General features: G+C 36.6%; 1 protein-coding gene across 1 annotated transcript in view; it reads right to left on the minus strand.

Annotated features, from left to right (window-relative positions):
• Hsf5 (heat shock transcription factor 5) overlaps window positions 1-13,894 on the minus strand; it is a 34,207-nt gene extending 20,313 nt beyond the window's left edge. The window contains exons 1-2 of the mRNA XM_047547167.1: window positions 13,279-13,894; window positions 7,870-8,244 (exon numbers count right to left, since the gene is read on the minus strand). Of these exons, the coding sequence (XP_047403123.1) occupies window positions 7,870-8,244; window positions 13,279-13,894 (991 nt within the window). The remainder of the gene's footprint in view (window positions 1-7,869; window positions 8,245-13,278) is intronic.
• Window positions 13,895-14,890: the final 996 nt, after the last annotated feature.

Genomic DNA, 14,890 nt, shown 5'->3' on the forward strand with positions numbered 1-14,890 from the left:
TCAGTGGTTAAGCACCCTTGAGTTCAATCCGTGGTACCAAAAAAAAAAAAAAATTACTAAGTAGCTGGGGATATAGCTCAGTGGTAAAGCACTTAGCTATCAAGCACAGGGCCTAGGTTCAATTCCAACCCAGCAAAAAAGGAAAAAAAATTACTAAATAATCTCATTCCTTAATTTTTGAAAGCGAATTAGCCTGAGGAGTATAAAAATTAATTGACATTATTGTCATGTACATCTAAAAAGAACAAATTTAAAAATTAATTTAAAATTAATTTAAATGTTTCCCTATTTCTCCATTATTGACTATTGATTTTTAAAATAGATGTTCATAAAAGTATATTAGAAATAAATATTTTCACATCTTATCAAGTGTAATTTAAGGCACTAAATTTTGCATGTAGAAAAAATTGAAATAGTAGAACCCTAATTCAGATATAATTGTGTTGATCTTCTCTGAATGATATGATTTTTAATTATTTCAGTGATTTTAAAAAGCCAGGAAGGGTCAGATGCCACAATGTACACCTGTAATTCCAGTGACTCAGGAGGCTGAGGCAGGAGGTTCCCATGTTCAAGGACAGTCTAGTAACTTAGTGAGACCATGTCTCAAAGTGGAAAATGAAAAAGGGCTGGGGATGTAGCTCACTGATAGAGCATCCCTGGGGAGTATCATACACATACACATACACACAAAAAGGTCATATATTATTAGGATTGCTATCTAAAACTCTAGCTGTTGTCACTTCCAATGCAGGTTAGGCAAACAGATTCCTATGCTTGATTCTTGAAGTTATTCAAAAATCCAATTAAAATGTTTTGGGTTTGAATATGATTTCCCAAAGGTATTTAAAAGCAAAACTATCCTGGGAATCTAAATAGCTAATCATTGAGCAGGGTCTAGAGAGTATGCCAAAACTTAAAAAAAAAAAAAAAAAAAAAAAAAAAAAAAAAAGAACATTTTCCCCTGGAGTTTTAACAACTAAGAAAAAAATCTAGCACCCCCTAGTGTCAGGAAAAGAGTTAGTCAAGACCTGCAGGTTTTCATTTCATCCAGGTACAGAAAGGCAATGTTTCTAATTCAATGACATGGCTATCTTTGTTTCTTCTGATATTTTAATGCTCTGACTCTAATGGTTATACATTTTGAATAGTTGAAATGTTCTTTAAAATAAATTTCTTGGAGAAATAAACTACAACACTCAATAGAGAATATGTTAATATATAGTTGATAGCTCATTTGTATGTAAGAAAACAGCAAAACAGTGAATGTCTGTTAAAGTTTCCAAAAACAAATGAAAAGTAGAATGTACCTGTATGAAGAAAAGGAAGACTTGAATAAATTACAATTCCAAAATAGTCCTCAATGGCTATTTCCTTACCAGTGCAGTTCCACTTTGTATAGCCAATAAAATAGAAAAAAGCAAGGTATTAGTAAGTTTACTAATTAGGAAAACCTAGGTATGGAAATCCAATATGTGCCTAATATATGACAAATTAATCTGTGCATTATGAGAGCACTAACAATTATAAAACTGAGTATCACTATGTGCTAAGACATTCATCTGCATAAAGATCTTTCGAGGTCTTCATGAAGGCAGTGTTCAAGTAAGAAGGCATTAAACCATAAATGGAAGGAAAAGGTATAAATGAACAGAAATTCATTTCAGATATAAATATTAGCATGATGACATTTAAAAAATTTTTTCTGAATAATAAAAAATCCAGAATTACTCAAAATTATTACTCTGATCATAGGTAACAGAAACAAGTTTATACATTTAATCCTATGGAAGTAATTAAGTATATAATTAAATGTTTTGTATTAGAATCTCCTCCACAATAGTATAGTGTTAACAGTGAGAAAATGCCCAATAATATAAATGCTTGAAAGAAACAATAAAGTTAATAGTACATTTAATGTCAAGATAAGTTACTATAGCAACCAGAATTCCAACATCTATGGAGAGGTAAAGAAAAGGTCTTCTGGGCATATAGTCATTGATTTACAATGGTTTAATTTATGAATTTTAAACTTTACAATGATGCAAAAGGGATATGCATTCAGTAGAAAACACGTTGATTTTTAAATTTTGATCTCTTCCTGAGTTAGTGACATGAGCACCATTCTCTCTGTTGAGATGCTGGGCAGCAGCAGTGAGCCACAGTTCCATCAGCTGCTGGATCATAAGGGTAAACAACTAATATTCTACAATATATCATATTACTAAGCTATGATAATTTGGTATGCTAATTTTACATAATAGGTTTACTGGGACATAACCCCATTATAATTTAGGTTCATCTGCATACCCAAAAGAAGTAAAAACAAAGAAAAAAGTGGAAGAAGTGAAAAAATAATTGTACATCCATGTTCATAGTAGCAACATTTACAATAGCTAAAGGGTGGAAGCAACTCGGTGTCCTTCAGCAGGAAAATGGATAAACAAAACAGGGTACATTTGTACAATGCATTATCATTCAGTCTTTGAAAAAAGGAAACTTTGACACAAACACATAGTACAATGTGGATGAACCTTGAAGACATTATACTAAGTGAAATATGCCAGACACAAAAGGATGACTATTTCAGCATTTCTTATATGAGGTTCCTAGCTAGAGTATTCATAGAGACAGAAAGTAGAATGGTGATTTCCAGGGATGGGGAAGGGAAAGAATGGGGAGTTAGTGCTCAAGGCTTACACAGTTTCAGTTGGGGAAGATAAGTTCTGGAGATGCAGGCTGACGATGGCAAATGTATTAAATGTTACAGAAAACAGTTAAAATGTTAAGTTTTATGTTATGGATATTTTACTGTAATAAAAAAGGCAAATCTGCTTTCACTTTGTTTCTTTTGGCAGGTAAAAAAAAAAAGGCTTCCAAGTTCCTCTTTTACACAAGCACAAAATCAAGATTTTCAGAGAAACTGACAACATAGTCTACTTGTGCACTACAGTAATAGTGCTGGAAAACCATTGTAACTCCATATTCTATTTTTGCTTATGCACATTATGTAGGATTACAAGCCTAAAATTAAACTTTTGAATTTAAGTGTACTGGCTGTAGGAGTATTCAGTGATGGAGTGCCTCTCTGCCTAGTATGCACAGGCCCTGCGTTTGATACCCAGTATTGCGCTCCCCACTCCCCCCACAAAAGATTTAAATATAATTTAAAACAATAAGTAACCCTTTTTGCCCAAAGGCCAATTTGGAAACGCTTTAATGACAGGTTATATATTTTTCAATAAAAATATCATGTGTACTTTGGGGGAAAGTATATATTCTTATAAATTATTTAACCCATAAACTATTTTTCAAATTTTTTTTTAGTTGATAGATACAATACCTTTATTTTATTTATTTATTTTTATGTGGTGCTGAGGATTGAACCCATTGCCTCTCATGTGCTAGGCAAGTCCTTCACCACTGAGCCACAACCCCAATCCCTAGTCCATAAAGTACTAATATCTAGGTTCATTTTTAAAAGATTTAAAACATTCTATCTTTTACATGTAAAAAGTGTTTTCGAATTTCACAAAATTTATTCAAATTCATTAATTTATTTAGTTTCTGACCCAAACTATCAAGGCCACTTTATAGGAAAGGAAATTGAGGCTTAGTGAGGTGAAATAATCCACTGAAAGTCACATAAGAAGATTAACTGCAAAGTTGGGACTAAAACTAGTTCATTCCATTCAATAAATTATTTACTAAGGGCCCAGTACAGTCAAGCATTATGTAAGGCATAGGGGATACAGAATGAGTTAGAGGCAGCTCCTCTTCCCAGAGGTAACAAACTAGATCTCCCACTCTGGCAACTGGAGTATGTTCCCTCTGTTTGGACAGAATGAATAAATAATCCAGAACAATCACACCACCACCAGAAGCAGACAGGTGTAGATCCATCATCAATTTCTGAACTGTCTACCTTATCTGGGAATATTTAAATCTGGGAAGGAGATATACCAGAAGATTCCCTGAAAGGAAAAGTAAGACAAAAAACCTAAAAAACTCTCCATGAGAGGCAGGCAGGCAGCAGAATATAGTGGTCAACAGAAAGCCCTACTGAATCAGATTGCAAAGATTTCTTTTCCCAGTTTGTCACTTACCAGTATGCCTCAGTCTCCCCATCTATATAATGAGAATAATTATACTATCTATTTTATGAGGTAAATATAAGGATTAAATGAATGAATATTTGAAAAATACTTGGAAGGGGCTGGGGATATAGCTCAGTTGGTAGAATGCTTGCCTAGCATGCACAAGGCCCTGGGTTCAATCCCCAGCACTGCAAAAAAAAAAAAAAAAAAAAAAAAAAAGGAGTTGGAAGAGTGCCTCATCACAGTGATTGCTATGTATTTGTTTTATTTAAATTATGATATTAATGGCAGTTATAATTTCTTAACCACTGTTGTGAAAACTTAAACTGTAACTATGAAAAGGAGGAAAAGTTGATTTTGAGCTAATTCAGCATTATTTTAGTCGAAGAAAAAAATTCCTCCATATAGGAATCTACGTAAATATGAATATATGCTCAAATACATAGTGGAGAATGAGTAAAATAAAATGGCCTAAAATGAAGTTTTTTAATAAAAGAGGGAAATTAAATTATAGTAGCACATTGACAATAATCAGAGAAAAAAATGAATTCTGGATAGGACAAGACTAAAGAGTTAGCTAATACTGGATAAAGGATACTTTGTCTTTGAGGGAGTGATAAAAACAGAAAAAAATGTAAACAAGAGACAAAAAAAACTGACACTCTTTCAGAGAAGGACAAGAAATAAAAAAAAGGTGATTCTGAAGAGTGATTTTATGAGTCAGTCCATTGGCAATTTTTTTAGTCTCCAGTTTGGCTTTACTAGAGAAATTAATAATTTATGAAATATAAAATTCAAAATTTACTAGTTATACTATTCGAAGACCAGATCTAAGCTTATTTTTAACACAATAAATCTGTATATAGAGTGTTGTTTTAAAACTTGATTGAAACCTCAAATCAAATAGTTCATTGGGAAAGTTCTGGAATGTAATCATTATTTCAAAATTAGTCCTTTTGTTATGACTTAGATGAATCTGAGCGATTACCACCTTGCCTCTGAGAGTCAATATTCTTTGTAATTTTGGGGAAGTTATTTGTAATGAAGTTCCTAAATCGGTCTCAACAAATACTGGTGAAATTACTCATTAGTTTTTACTTCCTTCACCCATAATTTGGAGAAATTAAGTACCTGTACAGTAATTTTATGGCACTTTCTTTTCCACAGCAGGTCTTTTATATTTAACAGTACAACTTTTTATTTACATAGTACTTGTGAATGTTCAAAGTAGTATTACCTACTTTTATCTAAAACTATTCTATTATTAGAAATCATCATGAGGTTTCTTATTCTCATAATTTCAGAAACTTTTAAGTCCCTATTTAAAAAAGACCAATAAAATCAAAATTCAAAAAACACAAGATTCTATTTTATAAGTGCTATATACTACAAAAACTGTTTTTGTTTTTCCTTCAGTACTGGAGCTGGAACTCAGGTCTCAACTATGCCAGGCAAGTGCTCTGCCACTGAGTTACATCCCCAGCCCCCTTGCTCTTTTTAAAAATGTCTCCTCTCTAGTTGTTATATTGAACTCTTAGAAAAGATTTTCAATTTATAAGTTTACAACCAAGTTAAAATATTTTTTCAATAATATATCCAAGATCACAATAATTTAACAAACAGCATTTCTACAATGGATGAACAATATTTATTAACTGATATAGTTGTTGGTGTTGTAAGCAATTCTCATAAAATTTAGAACTAGGAGTTTCTGAGGGTTGCCTGGAACTTATAATATATTTTCCCAGAGAAACAGCATCCAGACTATAACCATCTATACCTTAAGATTATAGTAATACAGCACTCAGTTACCCTATCTAATATTTCCAAAGGGAAATACCTCAAAAGTTCCAAACTGGAAGGTCAGAGCACATTTTTACACCTCCCTGCCACAGTCTTTCCAAATTCCAACTCCCCAGAAGCTTCTGAGTCTTTAGTAGTTAAAAAAAAAAAAAAAAAAAAAAAAAAAAAAACACACAGAAGGGAAACATTTATTGTTGAACAGAGGGGATTAAGAGAAATGAAGTATAAATCAAGTATAAGAAAGACATACATGATTGGTGTGAATCTACATTATGTACAACCATAGAAATGAAAAGTTGTACCCCATTTGTGTACAGTGAATCAAAATGCGGTCTGTAAAAATAAAAAAAAATTAAAAAAAGAATGACAAAGTCTGCCTCTCTATATTCTATGCATAATGGAATGTAGGCAAAATAAAAACTTAGATAAACAATGCCTAATTTATTATAATATTAGATCAAACTCTCCAGTAATAAAAATCAATCCCCTTATTGCTATACATAAGATACCTAATTTATAAACATGAAAGTAGTTGTCTTCTATTTTTAAAGATTGCATAGATTTTTTTTCTTCAAAGTAGTAGCTGAAAATTTGAGAAAATATTAGGCCTAAAGAATTTCTACATAAGACAACCATTTTTTTTTCTATTTTCTAATAGGCAAAATGATTGAAAGTTCTATATCATCCTTATTCCATACAATTCACTCCCGTTCCTTTTCAACTCCATCAGCTCTAAAAATCTACAGACCCCAGCCAAATTGAAATTTTAGGTTTGTTATTTTAGTATCTACAAACTTAAATGTTTTGGGAAAACAAAACAATCCTTTTTCTTCTATATTTAGGTACAATTCACTGTCAATAATAAAAGCATATAGTTGAATATTAACAGCTAGAAAATATTAAGTACTATTACAAATAGAACAGGTATCAGATTTATAACTTTTAAATGGCAACAAATCACCTAATTCCCTGTCCTAATCTATATTCCTTTCATTTATTTTAATACCTGTTAAGTCCTTCCTGTGAGAAAAGGTCTAAAAAAATACTTCCAGAGATTGATTACAGGTGTATAAAACTTAAAAAATTAATGCTCCTAGATTCTTAATTTGTAAGGCAAAGGAATGCCCCCTTCCTTCTCTCTGACCTTTTCTGAAGGCTCTGACCTTCAATAGCCCCATTTATCATTCTGTGTAAAGTATATTACATGATGAAACACAACACCGTTATGATATCTCTTCAAAATAGAAAATAATTTGAAAGAAGTGGTTAGACTATTATCTTGCAAAAAGTTATATTTTTTTTAAAAATACAATTTCTTTTCTGAGAAGCAAAATAGATGATCACTATCATAAACATTCCCATTTTATGGTTTGGGATCTACCAGCATGTCCTCAATGTCTTGGTTGAATTCCAGGTCAGTTGCCATTGTCAGTTTCTCCTGCTGTTACTCCCCAGTTCTTATTTGGGTATGATGAACATTGAAGGGACTTCACTATTCACCACGTTTTACTGAAGAATTTAATTTTCAGAGAGTGTGTTTTTTTATTAAACTTCATACTGAGATACTAAAATAATTTCACTATGAAATTTCATCTATGATATTAAAGATATAAAATATACCACATATAAAATAAATTTTAAAAAATAAAACATTACACCAAGGACAGAACTGAAGCAAGGTTCCAGAATACTAAGTCTTAATTTCAAAACTAGAACACATTTTGAGGATACAAAAGTTTCACTAAAAACATACACTTTCATGCATCAACAGAGTTTTCACAATCCTTAAGAACACAATAAAATTTTATGTATTGTTTTATAATATTTCCTGCTAATAAATCTTCGACATTTCTTAATTGCATATTCTTACTACCTGTGTTGAAGAACACAGAGACTAAAATGCAATTTAAAATATAAATATGATTATAAACTACCTTAACAGAAGACAGTGAACTTGAACTTCTCATACCTGTTGGATAGTAGGCTTGGGAGTACTGCGCTGAGGGTGTGTAGTTACTATATTTTTGGGAGGAGCTGACCATTGTTTGAGGGCCTTGTTGAACATGTACGGACGTGGCACTGGGTTGCAGTGTATAGGTAACCTCGGTTGGAAACCTCTGCAGTACAGGAAATGGAACCCCTTTATCTGAAAAAGTAGGAGACGTGTCCACTTGTCCAGGGTGCATTCCAAGGGAGTTCTGCCATGTTCTTGGAGGAATCGGGGTCCGATCTAAACCTTTCAGAGGGAAAGTACTGTGGTTGTGGGATGAAGTTGATACGTAGGAATAAGGAGACAAACTATCTCTCCGGAATGACCGGTGAAATTGTCCTACAGCCACTGGTCCTGCATAAAAGAGGAAGAGCACATTTACTAATTTTATATTAAACCACCAGACATAGTAAACCAAAGGTCAAAAAAATACTCTATTGTTCACCTATCAGCTGTTTAACACAACAGAAGTTTAGTTTTGGCAAAAAAGAAGTTCAGGATCCAGAATATGGGATTGTATATATAATGCTGAAAGGATAAACAAATAACCTTTGGTTTGGTTCTCAAAATACTGTCATAAGAGGTAAACTATAATACTATTAAATCAAAGGTTAAATAAAACATTCATAATAAACTCTTTTATAGATGATTCAGCCCTATTATCTTTTACCTCAATTGACTGACCCAGATTTTTTCAAAGTGTAAAATTAAACTACTCCCTAGAAGTTTTCCATTCATTCTTTCAAACCTTTTAGGAACCATATTAATGAGAAGGAAAATAAGCACTCTATTGCATACTTAAAAGAAATGTATAGAACAAATAAAAACATGAGCCAAAAAAAAAAAATGTACTGTTCTTTCCTCCCTTTCAATTAAAAAAAAAAATCAGGCTTAAAGAATTTTACTTAGTTTTCTTCATCCTTTAAATTAACCCATCATTTTCCCTGGTCTTTTTTTCTTTAGGTTTCTCTAGTAGTGACCCTTCCCAGATCTCAGTGGCCTTCAAACACTGATATACATTTGAATCATCTGGAGAGTTGTTAAAACATATCCGGGTTCAAAGATTCTCCTGCACATAATGCTTTCCCTTATCTGGTAAGGTAGAAAAAACATGAGGTTTAGAGAGAGAGGGCAACAGTACGTAATAAGAAAAGGAAGAATATAAATGTTGCAGGCTGAACTCATTTTACAGATCATGATTCTTAAACATAAAAAAAAGTTAGCCTAGGGCTGGGGAGATATCTCAGTTGGTAGAGTGCCTGCCTCGCAAGCACAAGGCCCTGGGTTCAATCCCCAGCACCACAAAAAAAAAAAAAAAAAAAAGTTAGCCTAATATATTCCTAAAGAGTTTTGTCCTGAGTGTGGCGTGGCGGCACATGTCTGTAATCCCAGCAACTGAGGAGGCTCAGGCAGGAGATTAGTGAGTTCAAGGCCAGTCTCAGTAACTTTGTGAGGTCCTGAGCAACTTGGCGAGACCCTGTCTCTAAATAAAATATATATAAAAAAGGGCTGAGAATGTAGCTCAGTGGTTAAGAGCCCTGGGTTCAATCCCTGATGCCAAAAAAAAAAAAAAAAAAAAAAAAAAGTTTTGTGTTAAAATTATGTGGTTCACAAATTCATTTCAACTTATTTTATTAAATCTGTAAAACAGAGGGAAACTTATGTGCTACTCAAGTCCTACACTACATGTCGAAAGATGGCACTCAAATATCTACTTTTCCAGTCAGGCATGGTAGTGCACAATTGTAATCTCAGCTACTTTGGAGACTGAGGCTGGAAGACTGCAAATTCAAGAACAGCCTGGGTGAGATTCTGTCTCAAAACGTAAGTTTTAAAAAGGCTGAGGATATTGCTCAGTGGCAGAGTGCTTGCCTAGCATGTGCACGGCCCTGGGTTCAATTCTCAGTGCCTTCTCTCCCCCAAAACTCTACTTTTCCAAATAATTAGATTAGAAACCATTTAATTCTTGAGGCTTGGAAATCAAGAGCTCTTTATCCAATGGGGAAAAAAATCCTAGTTCAGAAGACTGAATATACTCAAATGATACACCTCTTTAAAACAACTATTCCTTTAAAGTACCAAAAATAGTTTTTATGATACTATTTGACTAGTAATTCCATGTATACACACTTTGAACTTGCCACTGACAATCCTTTGTTTTCCTAAAAAAAAAAAAAAAAATTGTAACTCTTCACAATGGTATTTCTAGGCGTCTCAAACTACCTATACTTGATTTCTCCTTGGATGTAGCATCACAAGACAAAATTACATGTTGCCTACAATCAATAGCTCACTAATTCTTCCACCCTCTTCAGGGATAACCTATGAATGAATTTTCAGAATGTCAATAACTTAAGCAGCAAAGTAAAGAATTCTCTACCTTGATTTCTCAAATTCTAGTTTATATCTGAATTAAAATATAAATTCTACTTCCATCATTATAAAATTGAGTGATGGTCAATTATCTATTTTAAATACTGATAACATAACAATACTGTCAAGATTAGAAGGGCATTCTTTTGTTTTTAAAAAGTAAAATCTTGAAATATATTCACCTCTTAGTTATTCTTCTATTAAGTATTATAGGGCTCTATTCTGACCAACTTTACAAAGCATCACCTATGTTATTATCTCTAAGATATATTTGGCAAAGTTTGAATCCAGAATTCTAGTAATGTAGGGCAGAATGATTTTCTGTTTTTAAAGACTCTACTCCTTTTTTAGAAATAAAATAAATCAATTCCCAGGGAAGAATCCCAAAATTTGCCTGTTGAGCCCAGCAGAGAGATTATCTATTTGCCCAGACTTGCTACATAGTTTAGAACATTTTAATAAATATTGGAAAATAAATTGCCACCAAAAACAAAATAACAAAAAGCAGATGAATAAAAAAGGGGACAACATGAGATCTTCACATTTCTTATCAAGTATATTCTTGGAAGGCAAACAAGACAGTTGGCTCAGTGAATCTAAATAAGAGAACGAGGTCCTAAGATAGTTAATTCTACTGTAAAAAAAAAAGAATATTCAAACCATAAACTGAAGTAGAACACAGAAAACAAATGGAAACTAGGAAGCAGCAGTGTACTCAGGCATATAATCAATGCAAGACTCAAGTAAAATAAAAATTAGGCGAGGAAAAAATACAAGCAACAAGGGCTTAGAAAATATAAAGAGAACAAAACAAAGTTGTGCCAGTATTCTTGAACCTATAACAGAATTATATTCCACCTGAACCAGTAACACAATTCCCTAGTAAACCAAGGCTGTAAAGCAGACAATCCACAATTAACATTCTTCTGCACATGACACAACGAAAATTGTTATTTTCAATGCATGAAAATAAAAATAACCTAGGTATATGTGGATTAGTATATTATCTATACCAAGAAGACATGAATCAAATTTTTTCAACAAACAGTAACCTTTAAAATGCTGACAACTGAATTTTAAATGAATAAAATCAAATTCTAGATAGGCTTTGTTTGTATTTATTTAATTAAAATGAGCTCTATCCTTAGAATACAACTGGGTTTAACACAGGTTAGAGAAACTGGGTGGCATGGCACATGCCTGTAATCTCAGTTACTTGGTAGACTGAGGCAGGAGAATCTCAAGTTCAAGGCCAGCCTGGGCAACTCATTGAGACCCTATCTCAAAATAAAAATAAAAAGGGTTGGGGATGTAACTCAGTGGTGGTAAAGTACTCCAGGGTTCATCCACAGTACCCCTCGAAAAAGGTAAGTGGAAAAATCAAAGACACAAAGGTGAGCAAAAGTTGGTTTTTACATATGTTTCTTGGTTTGAAGTGGTTATCCCATTTCTCCCAAGAATATATTTTCTAGTCTTTTCTCCTTAAGCCCACTAGACACACAACCTGAAGAAAAAAAAAAAAAAAAAAGGTTCAAGTCAAGGCATTCTGCCAAATGCCTACCACAGTATTATCTCCACTGTCTTTCCCCATACAATTCTCCACTGAATTCTCCATCACCTGGAAGTAGCTTGATATTCCTTTAGAATTCCTTTAGAACATTCCTATGCCACTGCTATTTCCCCAAGTTGACAACAGAACTCTAACTTAGTCCCTTATCTTCTAAACTCCACAGACACACAACCTGGTCCCTTATCTTCTAAATTCTAAATGAAGGAAGTACTGTCTTGGTACTGAGTCTAGGTTAAATTGAACACAATGTTACCTGCATATTTAAATTTTTTCCACAACTCAAAAATAACCCAACTTCTCTATGTTAAATTTGTGATAACATGCTGAAAGTGTTTCTATTATTCTCCTAGTGAAGGAGAGTAATGAACTCTCATTATTATATCCTGTTGCTTTCTTGGTGCTTCATATCTTAGACACTTTATTAGAAGAAAGAGAATACTGCCACCTTCACCTTCCTGGCAGAGGGGGAAGAATATCAAGTTCATAACATAATTCCCTATCACTAGGTTTTCTGAATTTATCCTAAATACAGATTTATACAAAGACTTTTCAGTGCTGACAGTAGCCAGCAGTGAAAAATCCAAAGGCCATAGATGTGTGCTTTCTACAATTCTTTTTAACTAAAACTTAACAGTTATAAAGAAAACCATTTTTGCCTTGTCTAACCATAATACCTAAGTGATGAGCATCAAGCTCTCATTAACAGAAAGAAATATTTAGCTAATTCATTCTACATAGAAACAAAATCTTATAAATCATCTATATTTTTGCCCTTAAGAGATACAAATAATGTCTACCATTCTACACATTATTTGGAACTTTAAATTTTACTACTGTTATATCACTTCTTCCAAGATTTCTTAGATGTGTCAACAGGGGAAAGGTAGCATATCCCTTCAAGGACAAACTCCCATTCAAGGTCTCTTTTCCACTTTCCACGTTCCACTGGTTGGAACAATTTTCTAAGTTTTCTTGGCTGTGACTTTGTTCCTTGCTGCCTTAACCTGCGGAGTGACTGTACTCTGCTTCCTGCTGGAGCATTACAGACCCTTCTGGGTTTCTTTCAGATCCTGTGCTTCACACAGGGTTACTTATTCTAGGTGGTCACTGTGGAGAAACTGGGTGGGTCTTGAGAAGGTAAATGGCTATGGAATTTGGGAAGCTGGTAAATTCGTGGGGTTCAAACTCTTGTGGAAAAGTTGGGGGAAAAATCTAAAGTAGAGGTCCCTCCTGCTGGTAGTGGACACAGGGTGGCTAAATGTTTACGCACTCTGAATCCAGAGGAAAAACTGGAGCTCTGGGGCGAAAATGTGGAGGTGAAGTGGGTCCCCCCTCGCACCTTTCCCACACCTCAGAGGTGAGGATGTGCAGAAATGCTCTCTGGCTGTGGCACGCTACTGCCCATGTGCCCACAGAGGGCGAGGACCCCAGGCGCCCAGACTCACCGTGTGGCTCCGGCCGGGGCCCCGCGGGCGGCGGCGGTGGATCCTGGTGCTGCAGTGGGGAGGTGGAGGCCGAGGCCGAGGCGGAAGCTGACGTGATGAGGAGCCTCTGGAAGCGGTTGGGCGGGCGGCAGGGCACCTCCAGGCCGGCCGCCAGCTTGGCCTTGTTGGCGCTGGTGAGCCTCTTAAGGTGCACGAGCAATTGTGGCTGATCACGGCGGAAGTGCGGGCTGTGGAAGTGGTGGAGTGGCCCGTCGCCTGCCGGTCCGCCGGCCCCTGGACCTGGACCGGGCCCTGCCGCGCCCGGCCCACCCAGCACCACCTTTCGGAAGCCGTAGAGGTTGAGCTGGCGGATGAAGCTGGTGAAGTTGGTGGTTTTGAAGAGCTCAGGCTCGGCCCCGGTGGCCCCCACACCGCTGCCCCCGGCGCCACTGCCGCCCCCGGCCCCGGGCCCAGGCGGGCTGAGCAGCTCGGCCTCGAAGAGCGGCTGGTCGATGAGCAGCCCCTCGCCGCGGCCGTCCCAGCGGATCGAGCGGTACCGGGGGCTGTTCACCAACCGCCACAGCTTGGCGGGGAAGTTGTTGGGGTTGATGGGGGTGGAGAGCAGCGCCTCCTCCATCACCCCCGCCCGGGCCCTGGGCCTCGCCCCGCCGAGCCTGGCTCTCCCACCCCGTTCTCGATCCCCTCCGCCTTCGCTTCGCCCTGCCCCCTCCTGCCAGCGCCCGGACGCCACGGACCCCGGGACCGTTGGCGCACGAGTCCCCGCTGCGCCCTCCTGCGCGGCCAATGGGGCCTCGAGTTCCCGCCACGCGGCCAACGCAGCGCGAGCCGACCCTCCCCCTAGGCTGCGCGTGGCCAGCGCCACCCGACGCCTGCGGCTGCCTGGGACATGGCTGGGAGAAAGCCGCGTTCCTCGGTGTCCCCAAGCCACTCCACTCAGGGCGGAGGAGCGCCGCCCACCAGGGAGTTCTAAGTCCTGCAAAGAAAGGCGGCCAGTTATCCACCATGGAACACCAAGGGTCTGGTGCTTGAGCACCACCAGCGTGTGGGGATTCAGAATGCAGACGGTCTGCGTTAGGCAACACGGAGTCACCGTTCCTGAGAACAAAGGGCCTACCTCTAACTTGAACCAACAACTGAACTGCGGGTCCTGCCAAATGATAATGGTGGGGGTGGAAGTGCAATTACCCGAGTAAATAAACTCATCGTTCAGATAGTAGCATTTTTATATCTTTAAAAATACATGCTTCTAAAAAAAAAAACCACATGCTTCTGAGCCAGTATTTTGCTAAGTTTACTCAAGGTTAGATGAGAACAGAGGTGCCTGGCATAAGGGCATCACCAGAACATAAGTGCAATTCTGTGTGCTTCCAACCAGCTGGTGACATTTCAAACACTAAAGAGAAACATTATTTAGATGGATAGAATTCTACAGAATCCTTAAGAATAAATCTGTATCCAGGGCTGAGGATGTAGCTACAAGGAGTGTTTGCCTAGCATGCAAGAGACCGTGGGTTCCATCCCAAGCACCACAAAATTAAAAAATGAATAAATAAATCCCTAACCAATCAATAAGTAAAAATACTAGAGATGTGCTGATTAAAAAAAAAAGGGG

The sequence above is a fragment of the Sciurus carolinensis genome, chromosome 3, assembly GCF_902686445.1.
Source record: "Sciurus carolinensis chromosome 3, mSciCar1.2, whole genome shotgun sequence".
Taxonomy (NCBI): domain Eukaryota; kingdom Metazoa; phylum Chordata; class Mammalia; order Rodentia; family Sciuridae; genus Sciurus; species Sciurus carolinensis.